The 16098-nt window shown below is 50.7% G+C and overlaps 1 protein-coding gene across 5 annotated transcripts; it reads left to right on the top strand.

Annotated features, from left to right (window-relative positions):
• The first annotated feature begins 267 nt into the window (after positions 1 to 267).
• THAP4 (THAP domain containing 4) lies at positions 268 to 14994 on the top strand. 5 transcript variants are annotated; one of them, XM_051625963.1, is made up of 7 exons: positions 693 to 734; positions 942 to 1061; positions 1198 to 2357; positions 11233 to 11392; positions 12193 to 12302; positions 13500 to 13603; positions 14664 to 14994. In XM_051625963.1, the coding sequence occupies exons 3-7, from the start codon at positions 1523 to 1525 to the stop codon at positions 14781 to 14783; spliced, it is 1329 nt and encodes a 442-aa protein (XP_051481923.1). In that variant the 5' UTR covers positions 693 to 734; positions 942 to 1061; positions 1198 to 1522; the 3' UTR covers positions 14784 to 14994. The 5 variants fall into 5 exon arrangements, with proteins under 5 accessions (XP_051481922.1, XP_051481920.1, XP_051481921.1 ...); XM_051625960.1 differs by lacking the exons at positions 693 to 734; positions 942 to 1061 and adding an exon at positions 276 to 426; XM_051625961.1 differs by lacking the exons at positions 693 to 734; positions 942 to 1061 and adding an exon at positions 276 to 426 and having other exon boundaries at positions 1291 to 2357.
• Positions 14995 to 16098: the final 1104 nt, after the last annotated feature.

Genomic DNA, 16098 nt, shown 5'->3' on the forward strand with positions numbered 1-16098 from the left:
AGCCGCCGCCCACCGAGCCGCTTCGTCGGGTAGGCGGACCCCTTGCAAGGCCCAGGAGGCAAGCGAACGGCGCCGGGAGCCACCCCCCCTCCCCCCAACCTCTCACCCCCCCCAATTCTGTCCCCGCCCCACCAGCCCTGTACGGCGGAACCTCGTCCAAAATGGCGGCGGCCTTGCCGGCGGCCGCCATCTTGGCTGACGGCAGTTCCGTACAGAAACCCCTTCCCCAGCAGCGGAGGGGCGGCCGGGGTGACCTGGCTCCGCCATCTTGCCGTACGGCTGGCGGCGGCCCGGGCCGGCGGGCGGGCGGGGGCCGGGGCGGGCCCGGCCGGCGGGCGGGCGGCCGGAGATGGTGATCTGCTGCGCCGCCGCCAACTGCTCCAACCGGCAGGGGAAGGCGGACCAGGGCGCCGTCTCCTTCCACAGGTAAGGGCGGGCGGCCGCCCGGCCCTTTGGCAGCCCCGCCGCCCCCGGCCCCTCCTGCCCAGCGCTCCCCTCCGGCCTAGCCGGGCCCGCAGGCGCTGCCCCTGCCGGGCTGCCCGGCTCCTCCGGCCCCGCCAGGGCAGCGCCCGGCCTTTTGTTTCCCCTCGGCGCCGGGGGAACCGGCTTTTTAGGCTCCTGAACGCCTCCAGCCAGCGGCCCGGCAGCTCCTCCCGGCCGCCGCGGGGCCCGCGCTCCGGCCTGTCTCCCCGTCTCTGCCCTCAGCAGAGGCCTCGCCGGGGATGCTGCCCTGGGTGAGTCCCCGGGGAGGCTCTGGAGCTCAGGGTGAGCCCGGCTTGGGGAAAAGGCGCCTGGTTCGACTGCTTGGAGTTTTACACCTCGTTGAGGATACCGGCAGCCGGTGGGCAGGGCTGAGAGGGAGCCGGGGGGGCGTGGGGGGGTGGGTGGTCGTTGCATCCTTGCTGCTCGCGGGCAGGTTGTTGTGTTCCTCCCGGGGGTAGGTGGGGAGCTGAATCATCGTCAGTCGGTGGCTGATGAAAAGGGGAAGCGACGCTGTAGGTTCGGTGCTGGTTTGTGGAGCTGTGATCAGCGGGAACCACTGCGGAGTGTTCTGGCCCAAGGTGAAGCAATCCTCAAACGAGCTTGACCTGCTAAAATTCACAAGGTTACCAAAACCTAAGAGTCACCGACCCTTCTGATTTCTTATTTTTTCATGGTGTTTTTTTTTTGTCTGTTTGCCTGTTTTTTTTTTTTCAGGTTCCCTCTGAAGGATTCGAAGCGTCTGATTCAGTGGCTGAAAGCTGTTCAGAGAGACAACTGGACTCCCACCAAGTACTCCTTTCTTTGCAGTGAGCATTTCACCAAAGACAGCTTCTCCAAGCGCCTGGAAGACCAGCACAGGTTGCTGAAACCCACGGCTGTCCCCACCATCTTCCAGCTCGCTGAGACAAAACACGACAACCTGGATTATGTCAGAAGCAGGAGAAAAATAGCCAGCCAGGTGCCTCTGCAGGATGGAGAAGACCCGAGGGAAGGAGGCTGTGAGGTAGTTCAGAGGACCCCTTCTCCTGGCCAGGACTTCATGGTGATGCAAAGGAAGGAAGAGATGGAGGAGGCGACTTTGCAGGAGGAGATGGGATCGACGTCTGAGGAGGAGGGAGAGAACCTCCACAGCCAGCTGGACAGCCCTCGGAGAAGGACGTTAGGTGATAACTTGGTTGCAAAGCCTGGACTTCAGAAAAAGCCTGAGAGGTCTTCTGTGGAGGACTGTCCCAAAGCCAGCTGGATGGGGAGCTGGGTGGCAGACAGAAGCGGCGTGTCCGTCGACGACTTCACGCCTCCTGCCTCTGGTGCTTGCAAGTTCATTGGCTCCCTTCACTCCTACAGCTTTTCCTCCAAGCATGCCAGAGAGAGGCCGTCTTTCCCAAAAGAGCAGCTAGAAAGGAAAAGGCCAAAGAGAGACGTGGAACCAAGCTGCAGCAGCCACCTTCTGGGCCACGAGAAGGTGGTCGCCGAGGCCTCCCCGACTTCCTCCCTCACCGCCACCCCTCAGAAACCTTCCCAGGGCTTGTCAGCTTCCCCAGCAGACCTCACCCCTCAGCCTGCTGCCGAGGCTGTGGTGGGGCAGAAGGGTGACACGGATGCCAACCCCATGTCCATCAACGAGGTCATCATGTCAGCCTCAGGAGCTTGCAAGCTGATCGACTCCCTCCACTCGTACTGTTTCTCCTCCCGGCAGAGCAAAAGCCAAGTGTGCTGCTTGAGGGAGCAGGTGGAGAAGAAGAATGGAGAGCTGAAACTTCTGAGGCAGAGGATCAGCCGCTCTGACAGCCAAGTCAGGAAGCTGAAGGAGAAGCTAGATGAGCTGAAGAGGATCAGTTTCCCTTACTTGAACAGCCTGCTGTCCCAGGACTGTGGTCAGTATTCCCAGGGGCTTTGCCTTGAGATGGAGTTGGCTGTTTCCTTAGCACTGAGAGGGTGTTGGAGTTAGGGATCAGAAAGATATGGTGGGTAAAAGAGATGAGAAAGGTCCTTTTTTTTTGAAGGAGAAGGGATTAGATTGAGAGGACAAGGGGGACTGGATTAAAACTGAAAGAGGGGAGATTTTGCTTGGACATGAGGAGGAAATTCCTCACTGTGAGGGTGGTGAGACCCTGGCCCAGGTTGCCCAGGGAAGCTGTGGAATTTTGTGTTAGACCAACAGGCAGAGGGGAAATAATTAGGTTTTGGGGCACATCAGCTGTTTTTTATAACCCAGAAGTTTCCAAGGTGATTCCTGGTGTGGACTGGGACATTACATCATGGTGGTACAGGCAGCTCTCTTGAGGTTGTTTATATTTTTTCCCCCCTTCCTGCATTATTTTAACTTGTTTGTGACCCTGTTAGGATTTGCCTTTGGAGTGTGCATGTGAATTTTTGCTGTGTGTCCATGTGCTGTGATGGGCAGCAGGTATCTGGGAAAGCTGTTAAAGTCTCCAGTGATGGAAGAAGTACTTCTGGTCTTAGCTTTCATATACTCAGTACTTGGAATATATTAGATCTAAGTGAAGTGGTAGGTGTAAAATATGACAATGTCATGATACACAGTGAGGTTGCATTTTGTGACTGAACTCCTGTGTTTGGTTTGATCATTCCCTCCTCTGGAAGGCAGAAGAAGGCAGGGAACAGATCATAAAGTGGGAACAGATGAGGAATGATTTCTCTATCAATTAAGGAAAACAATCAAGACATCAGAAGATGGAGGGGAACTCAGTGAGGGACAAGGTCAGGTCAAAAGGTGGTCGAATAGGGCTCTAAATCTTTTTCTTGCAAGAAAAGTTTAATATAGAGCTGCTAAAACTTGTGCACAATGTATCTAGTTGCAAGATACAATTCAGGGGAAGAGTTGAGGAGCATCTAAGGGTGTTTGATGTTGGTGTGGCTGCTGAGAAAATGTTGAGTTACCTTGTGAAGGATGCATGACTTGGGGCTTTCTTGAAGAAGTTGCCTGCGGAGGGTTGAGTGTCTTCTGATAGTAATTCTCACATCTCTTCTCCATGTAGCATTAGACATGGTCAGAAAGCCTTTTGACAAGGGATTAGATTGAGAGGGCAAGGGGGAGTGGATTAAAACTGGCAGAGGGGAGATTTAGGTTGTACATGAGGAGGAAATTCTGGAGTGTGAGGGTGGTGAGAGCCTGGCCCAGGTTGCCCAGGGAAGCTGTGGCTGCCCCATCCCTGGCAGTGTTGAAGGGCAGGTTGGATGGGGCTTGGAGCAGCCTGGGCTGGTGGGAGGTGTCCCTGCCCATGCAGGGGGTTGGAACTGGATGATCTTTAAGGTCTCTTCCAACCCAACCCATTCCATGATGCTGTGAAGCATGGCAGAACAGACATGTTCTCCAGACTATCCCAGCATGACCAGCTTCCTCACTCAAATCAAGAAAATCAACCCCAACAAAATCCTTGAAGTTTCATGTCCAACCCTACCTTCCCCAGCTGTTCTTCATATTCCAAAGTATGGGAAAACTCACACTTTGATTTGGGTAGAGGGACAAAAAAGAATGGTCTTTTTCCCCCTATGGGAAATCAACCTAGTCTTACTTGTAACTTCTGGTCTGTATCTTTCTATTGTTTTGGTGTCAAGCTAAAGAGAAAAACTAAATACAATATTAGGGTTCTGTAATTGCTATTCATATAAGAACTATGATTACTTTTTTCTCTCCTGAGATGGAGATGTTCTTATCCATATGTCTTTGAGAGCCTCAGAGTATACAGAGCCATGCTGTGACATTAGGAATACCTTCTATAAGAACATAAATATTGTATATTCTGTTTTCTAAGGGAAAATGTACATTTTTAAATGAATTGACCAACCTGTTTCTTACCAACAGAACTGGAGATCAAGATGTGAAAACAAACCATTTCAGGGATTGTAGTTTGCTGTGGTGGGAAGTTCTTATGGCACCTTTTGGCTGGTGACCTTTTACAAGATTTTCTTGGTGGCTGGCTGGTTGTTTTGTTGTTTATTGTTGGGTTTTTTCCCCTTTTTTAGCTGAATTTTGCACCTCCTCTGCCTTGTGTGCTCACAGCAATAGTTTATGGCAGCCAAAATACCTGATCCGGTGCAGCTGGTTGCTGCTGGGCAGGGTCTGGTTTATGCCTAGACACTAAATCTTACTGTCATGCAAAGTTGAGTTGAAAAAAGGGCTTTTTGGTGTTCTACAGTCAGGTAACTTATTAGGTTAATAATAACAGTAGTTTGTGTTGGTAGCTGCAATTCAGTTCTCCTCCTCATCTGGTGTGCAGCGGAGGTGATGCTACTAGCTCTGAACCTGAGCCTGCATTTTTTTCTCTTCCAGAGGCTGTGCCTTGGGGATGGGGAGTGTAAGTAAAACAGCTGACTGGACAGACTTGTGCAGGTTGTTTCATGTCTGTATATTCCATATGGAGTGGGACTGGGGGATTTGGGAGGGGTCCCACAATCTGTGGGATCTCTCTTTGCTGCTGCGTGATGATGTCCAGCTGCTCCCCCAAAACCCCAAGCAGAAAACTGAGCTTGAGACCCACACCCACTGAGCAGATCTTGGTAGTAGTTCTCAACTGATATTTTTCTCCAGTGTGACAGATTTCTATACTGGCTGTACCCAAACTCCCAACTGGCTGGAAAGAGCAAGTTCCTGAGGACTTGAGCTGACTCAGTCTGGGCGAGTTTGGCTCTCAGGGAGCTCAGTCTGTCACCCTGTACTCAAGTGGTGTTTCCCAACCTGTCTTAACAGGAGGATCGACCAGCTGGTTTCTAGAAGAAGCCCTGGGCTGTTCCCTGCACAGCTGCCACAGTGACCTTTTCCATCTACACTTTGAATTTGCTTGCTTGGTTGGTAGGAAAATGTTTCCTTCTGTTTCTGAGGTCCGTGGAGCAAAGGCTGAGGAGCAGCAGAGGACTGTGGTTAGGCATGATGCACCAGGCAGAACAAGGTTAGATGCATCTTCTGGAGAATGGCAGGATGCAATGGGAGAAGTTAGGGAGAAATTAGATGCATCCAGTGTGCTGGGAAATGGGAGACTGTTCCCACAGCCCTGTCCTCTGATACACAACGACTATCTAATCATCTTGTCCTGCTTGGAGGTTTCACAGCTCTGCTGCATCATCCTCCCCCAGTATTAGGACACACAGGAGCTGCTCCTTGCACAAGGCCACCTCGTCTTAACAGGCTCAAGTTTGGTCCTTTTGTCAAACTACATCTCCCAGCAGGCACTGGGATGGATGTCCTACCTACTCATGAGATCACTTCCCTCATGGCCATCTTCTCAGCCCTGTGCTGAACACTTTCTGGAGAGCCAGGGTGGTTAGAGAGCTCATCCAAGGCAGAGAGGCATAACTCTGCAGACTATGGCTGACAGTGGAGCAAACACAGGTATGATTCCTTGGGATTGAAGTCTCTATGTTGATCAGGGAGGTAAAAATCCAGCTGCTTGAGCATACGTGGAGCCTCTTCCAAACTCCACGTCTGCTCCCATCAAGGTCATATTAAAGGCAGGAGAGTTTGCAAAATGGATCCATAAGGAACATGATTAGAATTTTGCTAAGGATCTGTAGAAAATCATCTTTTCTTCCAGCTTAAGCTTGTTTTTCAGTTTTTGTATAAAGCCAGCTTAGAGGTGCCATTGTTTATAATACTCCTTCCATGGGAATGAAGCGTAGTTGGTGAACTCTGGGGACAAAGAGGAGGAGTTGAACATCTTAAATGTCTGGGTTTGTGCTGGGATGGAGTCATGGTGTCTGGCCTGAGGTGCTTTTTCCCTTTGAGGTGGCAAAATGGGTTTTTGTTCCAGCTGCAGGAAACAAACAGAAAATCAGGTTCCTCAGTGAGGAGTGAGGTTGTGTCCTTCCACGTGTCTGACCAGGACTTGAACAGCAACGGGTCCCTGTCTGGTTTAGCTTGAAGATGAAAGACTTCTCATGGATTGCAGAGATGGGTTGTCAGAAAAATTGCTTCTACCAGGGCAGTCACTGCTAACCTGGGAACTGCATGTTAACTTGGGAGCTAGATTTTGGAAGAAACGTGCTCTTATTTTGAGGTGGCAGGTGCTGCTTTTGATTTCTTGTCCTCCCAGGGGTGGGAAGCCTGGGTCGGTGGAGGAAGTGGTTGTCACAAAGATCAAGTGGGCTATAAAAGCAAGCTAAGAGTGAGATAAGGGGAGGGAATATGTGTGCATAGGTTAGGAGCAGGGCTGAATCTGTGGCAAAAGGCATCACAACAGGGCTTAGGTGGGACATCACAGCACCCATGGCCTGAGCACATGCTGCCTCGTGCTCCCCATGGAAGCAACCAGCATGGTTGATCAGGGAGGTGGCTCTTTCACCACCCTCTGGGAGAGAAAGGCAGTTGGAAGGGGGGAACCAAAACTTTTTGCTCCACTTTTTCTTGCTTATTTTTCCCCACAGTGGAATAGTGGTTTTTTCTAGGTTTTTTTCCCCAGTAGCCTACACAGCTTGTGCATTAAGCATTTAATTCTGCAGGGAGTTGGCAATGACTCACAACAGGGAAAAAAAAAACCCAGCTTGCAACTAGAGAGCAATGAAAATGCTAACTCAGGGAAACCTGAGAGAAAGTAAAACCCAGTGAGGTAAGCTCAGGTAGGAGATGTGGGTTTCTCATAATAGTGTAGAATTTAAAACATGTTTTCTCTGTGTTTTGTGGTCCAGGAGAAAGCTGACAGTGACTGCAGGCACTGAAGCATTTTGCCACAGAGGTTAGAAACAGAAGCAAAACCACCTTGGGCATGAAATGAATTACTAAGATAGGCTGTCAGATGAAAAGTGGTGAATATAACCCCTTACCCAGCTTGTAGAGCAGAGATGGAGCTAGAGCATGTCAGTACTGGGAGTGGTTTCCTGGGCGCAGCACCAGCAAAGTGCAGCACTTGGGGAAGGGCAGCAGAGTGCAAAGCCACTTTCTGTACTTAAATATGGAAAAAATATGCTGAAAAAGGCTGCTGCTTAATTACCAGAACCTGGATGATGATGGTTTAAATCCAAAGTGACTCAGCTGAAGAAAGGGCCTGGGAGGGTTGTAGACCCTGCCCTTTGGAGATGGAGCAGGTGCTGCGTGAGTTGGTTTAGTTTTTGTTTGGGGTGGGCTTTTTTTGTTTTTGTTTTGGTATTTTTCCTTAAGTTTCCTGCAGCAAGTATTGCCCAGCTTAGGACAGACAGGTTAGCTGCCTTGTTAGCCACCAGCTGGCTGCTCAGGCTGCAGTTCTGCTGATAAAGCTGAGTAGGAATTTGTGCCAGCTTCGCTTTCCGTGCCAGGGATTCCACTTGAGAGCCAGGCTGGCTGAAGCCTGTGTAGACGTGGCCCCAGGGGCTTGTCCAGCTGCTTTGTCTGGTTTGTCTCATGGCAGGGAGAGCTGCAGAGCATGGACAGGGAGGGATTTGACCTGTAAACCCTCCATGAATGGGAAAGAGGCAGAAAGAGCCCAGCCCACCTGCGAGTTGGGAGGGATGAAGTGGGGTCAGAGGGTGAAATGGAGCTGACTTGTGTCAGAAATGGAGCAGGACCCAGGCCTGGCAGTTTTGGCCTGAGTGGCTTCCTGAAGACAAAAGATCTCAGTGATCAGGTTGCTTATGTGCCTGTGGTTTTTCTGTCTCCCAGGGTGTTGCAGCTTGTGAGTGTGGTGGCTCATGTCAGTCTGGTTAAGGACTTGGTGGGTCCTTAACAGCTTCAAGGAGGTGTATCATCTGGTAGAGGAAAGTGACTCCAGGAATGTCCTTGTTGAGAAATAGGCTGTAGTGTAGTGTGAGCTTCCCTGCTGTTAGATAAAAGAGCAACTCTGCAAGGGGATGCAAGAGAACCAACATTAAGAGGACCCCTTCTGAGGCTGGAGCTTTAGACATGGCAGCTCAGCCCTACACGGCCACTTGCTCCCTCCCCCTGGTGGGATGGGGAGAGGAAGGGAAGGGTCAAAGTGAGAAGACTCCTGGGTTGACATCAAGAAAGTTTAATAGGTAAAGCAGAAGCTGCACATGCAAGCAAAACTGGTTCCCAGTGCAGATGTGTATTGGACCATCTCCAGGAGAGCAGGGCTCCATCACACCCAGCAGTTCCTTGGGAAGAGATAACTGCTTAAAACTGGCAGAGGGGAGATTGAGGTGAGACATGAGGAGGAAATTCTTTAGTGTGAGGGTGGTGAGAGCCTGGCCCGGGTTGATGGACTCAACCAGCCTCTCTCCTGACTGCCTCTCAGCTCAGCTCTCTGGCACAGAAGGCTGCCAAGGAGAGAAAAGGGGCTTAGTCCACTAGTCAGAGCCCAAAACCAGAGGTAAGAAGGGCACTGCATAGGGGTGTGATCAGGATGTGTCTGCTCTGCTGCACTTCACTGAGGCTCTGGGCCTTGTTCCACCAGCACTTCTGTTCCTCTCAGCTTTTCCAAAAGCTCCTGTTGGCTTTGCTGCCACCCAGGTGGTTTGGAAAAGTGATAATGGTTGCTTGAGCATGTTGTTTGTCCAAATGGCATAGACTTCAGGATATCCAGTTACATCTTCACTGTTCAGCTGGCTGGAAGTCCAGCTCTTTGGAAGTGAGACTGGCTTGCCTGGTCAGTCACCTGAATCATTGTGGTTGGAAGGGACCTGCACCCACAGCAAGGCAGTGGGGTGAAGTTCTGGGTGCTGTGAGCCATCAGTTGCCTCCTCTTGGTTTATAACCAGGTCTAAAGAGTGGAAATGGCTCAAGCAATTTCTTCTATCTCTCGTTTTTATACTTCTCCCTGAAAGGCTGTCAGGTTGGCAAGCAGAAGAGGGTGAAAGTGCCTGTTAGGAGCACTCAGTTGACAGAAAGCATCTAGCTCCTGGGCTTGTTGCCTCCTCCTGACCCAGGAGAGGGCAGCAGCAGCCCAGGCTATGATCTCTTCTAGGTTTTCCAACGCTCTGCTCTTCCCTTCCACGGTGGGAGGGAGTTCGAGCCTGCAAAATGCTTGGAAAGAAACTCAGTGTGTGCAGCAGCAACTGGAAGGCAAATACCAGTTTGGACGTGGCAGCAATACTGTCCTTCTGCACCAAAGTGCACGTTCTCAGCATGAAAATAGGAAGGGAAACTGATTCTTAAGAAGTATGGGGGTTCTTGTAGCAGTAATTCGGGGCTTCTCTTACCAGTTTTGAGCTCTTTGCTGCACCAGGAAATAATGTTCTGTTGCTTTGGTTGCTCACAGCAGGGGTGGAAGGTAAGTACAAGGGAATACTCTCTGGTACCCTGACACTGCTGTGTGGATCTTAGGAGCCCCTTCTCAGCACCCTGGGCAAGCTGGTGGGGAACGCCCAGGCTGCCAGGATGGGCTTGGCAAAGGCTGGCTCTGATGCAGAGAGTTTTGTCACCTGTTTCATAGTGAGCTCTCCTGTTTTCTCATGTTGCTTCACTTGAAAAATACTTCAGGATAAAGAAGAGTAATTAGTATCTTGTTGACATGCTGGCTGGCTTTCTAGAAGAAAGAGAATGAATAACAGAAGTGAGATTTCTCTTCTACCCAGGAAAATGCATCTTCCCCCTCCTTTGATACTCCAGGTGTGGACTCTCTGTTCTTCCTCCTCACTCAGTCTCTTTAGCCTGACTTTTGGGGTTAAACAAAGTGAAACTCAGACTGGTGGAGCAAATTTTTTTTCCAGAGCATCACCTTTTTAAGGTCATTATTTCTCCCTGCAGCTGAGTCCATGCCTTTTAGACCAGCTGGACAGGTAACTTGTCCTTGCATTAGATGATTCGATGTTGAAAACAACCCTCCTCAGCCACCACCCTCAGCCTGCCAGAGTCATTTATCACCTGAGTGGGAGGATTTCATGCTTTAAGGAGACTTCAGCCATACTTGTCTGCATAACACAGAGCAGTGGGCACCTCACTTCTGTTGGGATTGCTCTTCCCTGAGGTCCCAGGGGTGCTGAATTCCTTTCGCTGCTTCCATCTTGGGAATGGCTCTGCTTTCCCCTTCATGTGGCTTTAGATGGGTTGTCTCCATTTCTCTGGTTGATATTTTTCCCAGGTCACACCCCCTGAAATCACAGCAGAAAGCAAAACCTGTTTATCAAAGCTTTTCTAAAAAGATTCATTAGAGAAGATTTTCTTGCCTTTGTGAAGCAGACCTTGGTTGCCTCCATAAATGCAGCAACAAAGGGGAGTAGCTTTCTCTTCCATTTACACTTTTAACATGCAGACACCCTCATCTTTTTAAAGCATTTCACTTGCCCTCAGTCCAGAGCCTCACCAGAACAACTTCTGAACCATCTCTGTCTCTCTTTGTACAAGTACAGGTCATTGTTAACCTCTCAAACCCAACACCTTACAGCCCCATTTTCATCTTGAATATGAATAGAATATGAATATTCTTTTTCCTCTGAAGTGGGGACTCATTTCCTTGGTCTCTGGAACAAACAGGAGCAGTCCATGCCCAGTGCTTGGGAAAATCATGCCAAGGATTTAATTGAATTTAAAGAGTTCATTATCATTGAGTGAGAATTCCTTATACTGAGGTTTCAGTCTCCTTCCCTGCGTGTAGATTGGAGGGAGGTTTCTCTTCAGGTCCAGCTACAGAGAGGAGTCAGAAATGGACCACTTGGAATAGTTCTCTGTGTCAGGCCAAGGGCAAATTTGAAACCAGAGCTGCTTTCCATGACTGTTCCCTGGTCCCTATCTCCTCGGAGCTGACCCTGCTCCAGAGAAGAGCTGCACTGGACCATTTTTGAGGTGGTTTGTGCTCATCTCCACCCAGCTCACAGCAAGCTGCAGAGCACAGATCCCTGAATTTACTTCCCTTCTCCTTCCTCCAGAAACTCCCCAGCTGAATCCTGTGATGGAGCCCCTGTCCTGGATGCTGGGCACCTGGCTCTCAGACCCACCAGGAGATGGCACCTTCCCTACCATGAAGCCTTTCCAGTACCTGGAAGAAGTGCACATCTCTCACGTGGGGCAGCCCATGCTGAACTTCTCGTAAGTCTGGGGGTTTGGCTGCAACTTCTGGATCAGGTTGTGTTTCTTTCCCAGTCGCAGGGTAAACAAGTTTTCACCTACCAGCTGAGACGTTGCAATGATAGTGTAACTGCATGGGGTGACTTTAGTTTTCCTTGAAAACTTGTCATTAAGTGGCAGCCAGAGTCACTGCAGATGCACTAGCCCAAGGGTACAGGGCACTTCTGCAGGGCTTCTGGCAAGTGGAGAACTTTCTTCAACCTGGAGAAGAGAAGGCTCTGGGGAGACCTCATAGCTGCCGTCCAGTGCCTGAAGGGGCTCCAGGAAAGCTGGGGAGGGACTTGGGACAAGGGCAGGGAGGGAGAGGGCAAGGGGGGATGGATGAAAACTATGAGAGGGAGATTGAGGTGAGACATGAGGAGGGAATTCTGGAGTGTGAGGGTGGTGAGAGCCTGGCCCAGGTTGCCCAGGGAAGCTGTGGCTGCCCCATCCCTGGCAGTGTTGAAGGGCAGGTTGGCTGGGGCTTGGAGCAGCCTGGGCTGGTGGGAGGTGTCCCTGCCCATGGCAGGGGGGTTGGGAATAGATGATCTTGAAGGTCCTTCCAACCCAAACCGCTCTGATTCTACGAAGTGAGCACCTCTGAGCTCGTGCAGAGCCCACACTGCAGGATCAGACCCTGTGGCCTGCCAGCCTGGAGGGTTACACAGGGAGATAATACTGCAGGCAATGGTGGTTAAATAAGTTTCCTCCGAGATGAAACCAGGTCAAACACTGGTTTGAGTGCAACAAACAGCAGCTTTGGTGTTCTGATTCCCCCTCAGGTTCAACGCCTTCCATCCCGACACCAGGAAGCCCATGCACCGAGAGTGTGGCTTCATCCGCCTCAAACCTGACACTAACAAGGTGGCCTTCATCAGTGCCCAGAACACAGGTACACACCCCATGGTCCCTGCTGAGGAAAAGAGGAGGTCCTGACCTTGCTGTGCCATTCCATCACTTTCCCAGGAAATGATTGCACCTCTCACCATTTTGTTTCATCCGGTTTTATTTGTTTTCCGCTGGGGATTCAGGGCCAAAAAGCAGTGATGCTGCCAACACAGGGGGAAAGTAAAATCAAGACATGAGTTTGTGTCCAAAGCACTGAGTTTCTAGGACTGGCTAGGTGGCCTTGCCAGGACAGTGTGGCTTTCTGGGACAGGAGAGGACTGCAAGTAGAATTACTGCTCCTGTAGGGGACTCGAGGGGTGTCCTTTCCTCAGCTGGTGTTTGCAGACACTTTGTAAACCAAAAGAACAAATGCTTCTGGGAAAGAGTTGCCATCTCAGCCTTAATGATGGCAGGTGGTGAGTGGCCAGTGACATTCCTGCTGCCTTCCTGGCCTCCTGGTCTTTTTTTGTGGAGGAACATGTACAGATAAGATGCATGTACAGATAAGATGCCTCGTTCATGCTGCTCGTGTGAGTTGGCCACAGTGCTAGAAACAGAGAGGTGTGTGTCATGGTTCATGAGCTCCTGGGTCTGGAGTCCTCCTCTAGTGTCATATTTGGCCAGCTGCTCCTTCTAAGGAGGGCCAGATTTAACATCCCACTTAAACTCTTATTCCTGATGTCAACTCTTGCTGTATTTGGTTCTGTGGTCTAAGGTGGCCCTGGCCAGGTGTGGCTGTGGTGGGGTTTAAACCCCCCTTTGCTACCTCTTCACCAGGGCATGTTTGGTGTGACCCATCTAGGAGGTTCCCTGTCAGAGACCCTGCCTGGGCTGTGGCACCATGAAGAGCCTCTGCAGCTCCAACAGGAGGAGGGGACCTTCTCTCCTCCTGTGCCCTCAACAACCCCAAAGAGCAATCTCAGTGCAGCCTTTCATAGCTTCTAAACCAAGAGCATCTCTCACTGTCTGGCTGTGGTGCCTTGGTTCTTGTTACACACCTTACAGGGATGGAAAGAGAGGGAACTGCATCAAAATTCTTGCAAGGGAAAGGGAGTGAAAACCCATTTGATGCTTAAATTTGCATCTAAAACTTGTGGGCAGTTGCTGAGGGGAAAACTACCCGTTGGAAGGCCATACTTATTGTGACCTGGTTAATGAACCTTTATAGCCTAATTATGTTTATGACCTTGCTTCTTGCTAGGTCTGGTGGAGGTGGAGGAAGGAGAGGTGAATGGACAAGAGCTGTCTATAGCTTCTCACTCCATAGCCAGGATCTCCTTTGCCAAGAAGCCCCACGTAGAGCAGGTGAGTGAATGGCTCACAGCACGTGCACCTAGTATTGCTAGCCCTAGAAGGTGGCTCATTGAGAAGACAGGTTGATTAGCCTGCTTTCATGATAGATGGCCATCAGGAGTTCTTGGAAATACTTGTTTATTTTCTACATCCTTGTTTATCCTCTCTGTAACAGCCTTCAGGAGATATTTCATACATTCTAAGGCACAGGGGGATTGTTAAGATAACTGCTGTGCTGAATCAGACCAGCCAACCCAGAATCCTGTCTCCAGCAGTGGCCAATAGCAGGTCCTTAGGGAAGAGAGTGGGAAAGTCTTGTCTAAGTAGCCTTGTACAGCAGTTACTTCTTAGTGCTGAGCTGCTGGATTCATTCCAGTGTGAGAGTATGTCCAGTAAGGGATGTCCAGGATGGGGCCTCCTCAGGATATTTCAGGAATGCCTGCCTTTCACTGGAGCTCCACCTTGTCTTTGCACATCTTGCTTGCTTCTCAGGGCATTCACAAGTTTCTCTGGGCTCTTTCCCCATCTCTGGCTATTTGGCAGGGCTGGCACTTGCTGTGGGAGGTGTCCCTGCCCATCTTTAAGGTCCCTTCCAACCCAAACCCTTTTGTGACGCCACCAGTTGAGCCCTCTTGATGGAGCCACTCTGGCTGTGTGTTGTGACCTGCAGAGAGCCCCAGTGGTTTTGAAGTCTCCCTGAGGGACATCATCTAGCATTTCCCTGGGCCACCAGCCAGGAGCCACTCTTCTGGTGAAGGGATGTTGGCCCTGCTGAGGTGATGGCAGCAGAAGCACCAGGATGCTGCGTTGCTCCACGGATAATGGTCTTGGAGCTGGTATTTTGGAAAGGGCTGCCTTCTCTAGGAGAGGACTTCTCACTGGCTTGTGGGGCTGCAGGGAGCATATCCTTCCTTCTGTGGTGAGCCTGTCCTTCCATCCATGGTGTGCTGACAGCAAGCACAAGGATGGCAAAGGGAAGGCAGGAAGCTCAGGTGAGGAACTGAGCCTGTGGATGCTGTTTGCTTGATTATTTTTTCTTATGTCACTTCTTTTCTCACCCCCCTCTGTTTAGATCACCAGAAAATTCAGGCTTAATTCCGATGGGAAACTTGAACAAACTGTCTCCATGGCAACCACTACACAGCCCATGACCCAGCACCTCCACATCACCTACAAGAAGGTGACTCCCTGACCCCAGGAGGGCTGGGTGTCCCTGCTGAGGGTCAGGAGCAGCTGGGGAACACAGCAGGGCAGCCCCTGGAACTGGCTGCCTGTGCTGGGCCGTGGGGCTGCCCGTCCTGTTGAGAATGTTACTCAGATGTTTATGTAATGGTATATTAAAAAAAAAAGAAAAAGAAAAAAAAGAAAAAAAGAAAAAAGAAATAAAAAGCTTTTATTTTTAAGGCTGTGTTCTTTGGGCATGTCTGTGTGTCCTGCGTGTCCCTCTGGCCTGGCAGTGGGTACAGAGGGGCTTTTTTGGCTTCCTTACCCACCCTCCTGGACCCTTCTCTGCATCCTGAAGAGCACACAGAAGCAGCAGGATCAGGAATGGATTTGCTGTGCAGGGACAGCCCCCCAGAACTCCAGCTCCTGCCTAAAGGAGCTTGGTTTAAATATTTGGAGGGAGCACCTGCCTCTTGCTGTGGGAGCAAGACCTGCTGTGGGACCTGATCCTGAAGGTGCTGTCCAGCTGACTTGAGAGGACTGGGATCAGGATCAGACCTTATCTAGCTCCAGTGCAGAGTGTCACAAGAATGTGGGTGACAATTGTGAGCCAACAGACCTTAGGGAAGGTCTGAAGAGTGGGATGGATCTTGGGCAGTCCTTTGTTCTGACACGGGAGTCGTGATGCAGCTTCTGACCATCGTGATGTCTCATCCAGTCCCTCAGCAAGGAGGGAGGCAAAGGTCCAGCACTGCTTCTGGTCTATAGCACAGGTAAGAGATGGCTGTGGCTCTGTTTCTCCACTGATTGGTTCCAGAGGCTTTCTGTGGTGGGTGTGTGGCTCTAGAGAAGGCCCTGGTGCTGACATTTCTTGCTCACAAGCTCTCTCTGCCAACCACTGTGCAGAACCTCTACACGAGGCCACAAGGGGTCTGATTTCCACCTGTTACTTCCTCCAGAACCGAAGACCTTTGGTCAAAGGGATTGAAAACCTCTGTGGTTCTGGAAAAACCTGCTCTGGCAGCAGCTCTGAGCTTCATGCTGGTATCCTCAGTGTATTTCCAGGGAGCATAAAATGTCCTGGGCCAGCTTCCTTCATGCTCTCACCTTATTCCTCCTGCTGCCACAAATGGATTGTAACTTGCCAGGCTTTTCTTTCAGGATCCAGCTGGGCTTTTAGGAGGAACATGGGGAACTGCCCCAGCAGGCTGGCTCCACATGGTCCCATCAGGCCACCGTGGTTTTGGCATATGCAGAAGTGAAATAAAAGCAGAGTCTCCAGAGATCCAGCCAGTTGAGAGGGGATGAACATTCCCATTAATGTGTAATTAATGTGCAGCTCT

The sequence above is a fragment of the Apus apus genome, chromosome 8, assembly GCF_020740795.1.
Source record: "Apus apus isolate bApuApu2 chromosome 8, bApuApu2.pri.cur, whole genome shotgun sequence".
In the NCBI taxonomy this organism is placed as follows: Eukaryota; Metazoa; Chordata; class Aves; order Apodiformes; family Apodidae; genus Apus; species Apus apus.

Bases quoted from the DNA above. Each gene is read 5' to 3' on its own strand.
- THAP4 (XM_051625960.1), top strand. From the start codon at position 350: ATGGTGATCTGCTGCGCCGCCGCCAACTGCTCCAACCGGCAGGGGAAG. The intron at 2,358-11,232 runs GTCAGTATTCCC...TCCTTCCTCCAG, and splicing joins CCTGCTGTCCCAGGACTGTG to AAACTCCCCAGCTGAATCCT. The intron at 12,303-13,499 runs GTACACACCCCA...GCTTCTTGCTAG, and splicing joins CATCAGTGCCCAGAACACAG to GTCTGGTGGAGGTGGAGGAA.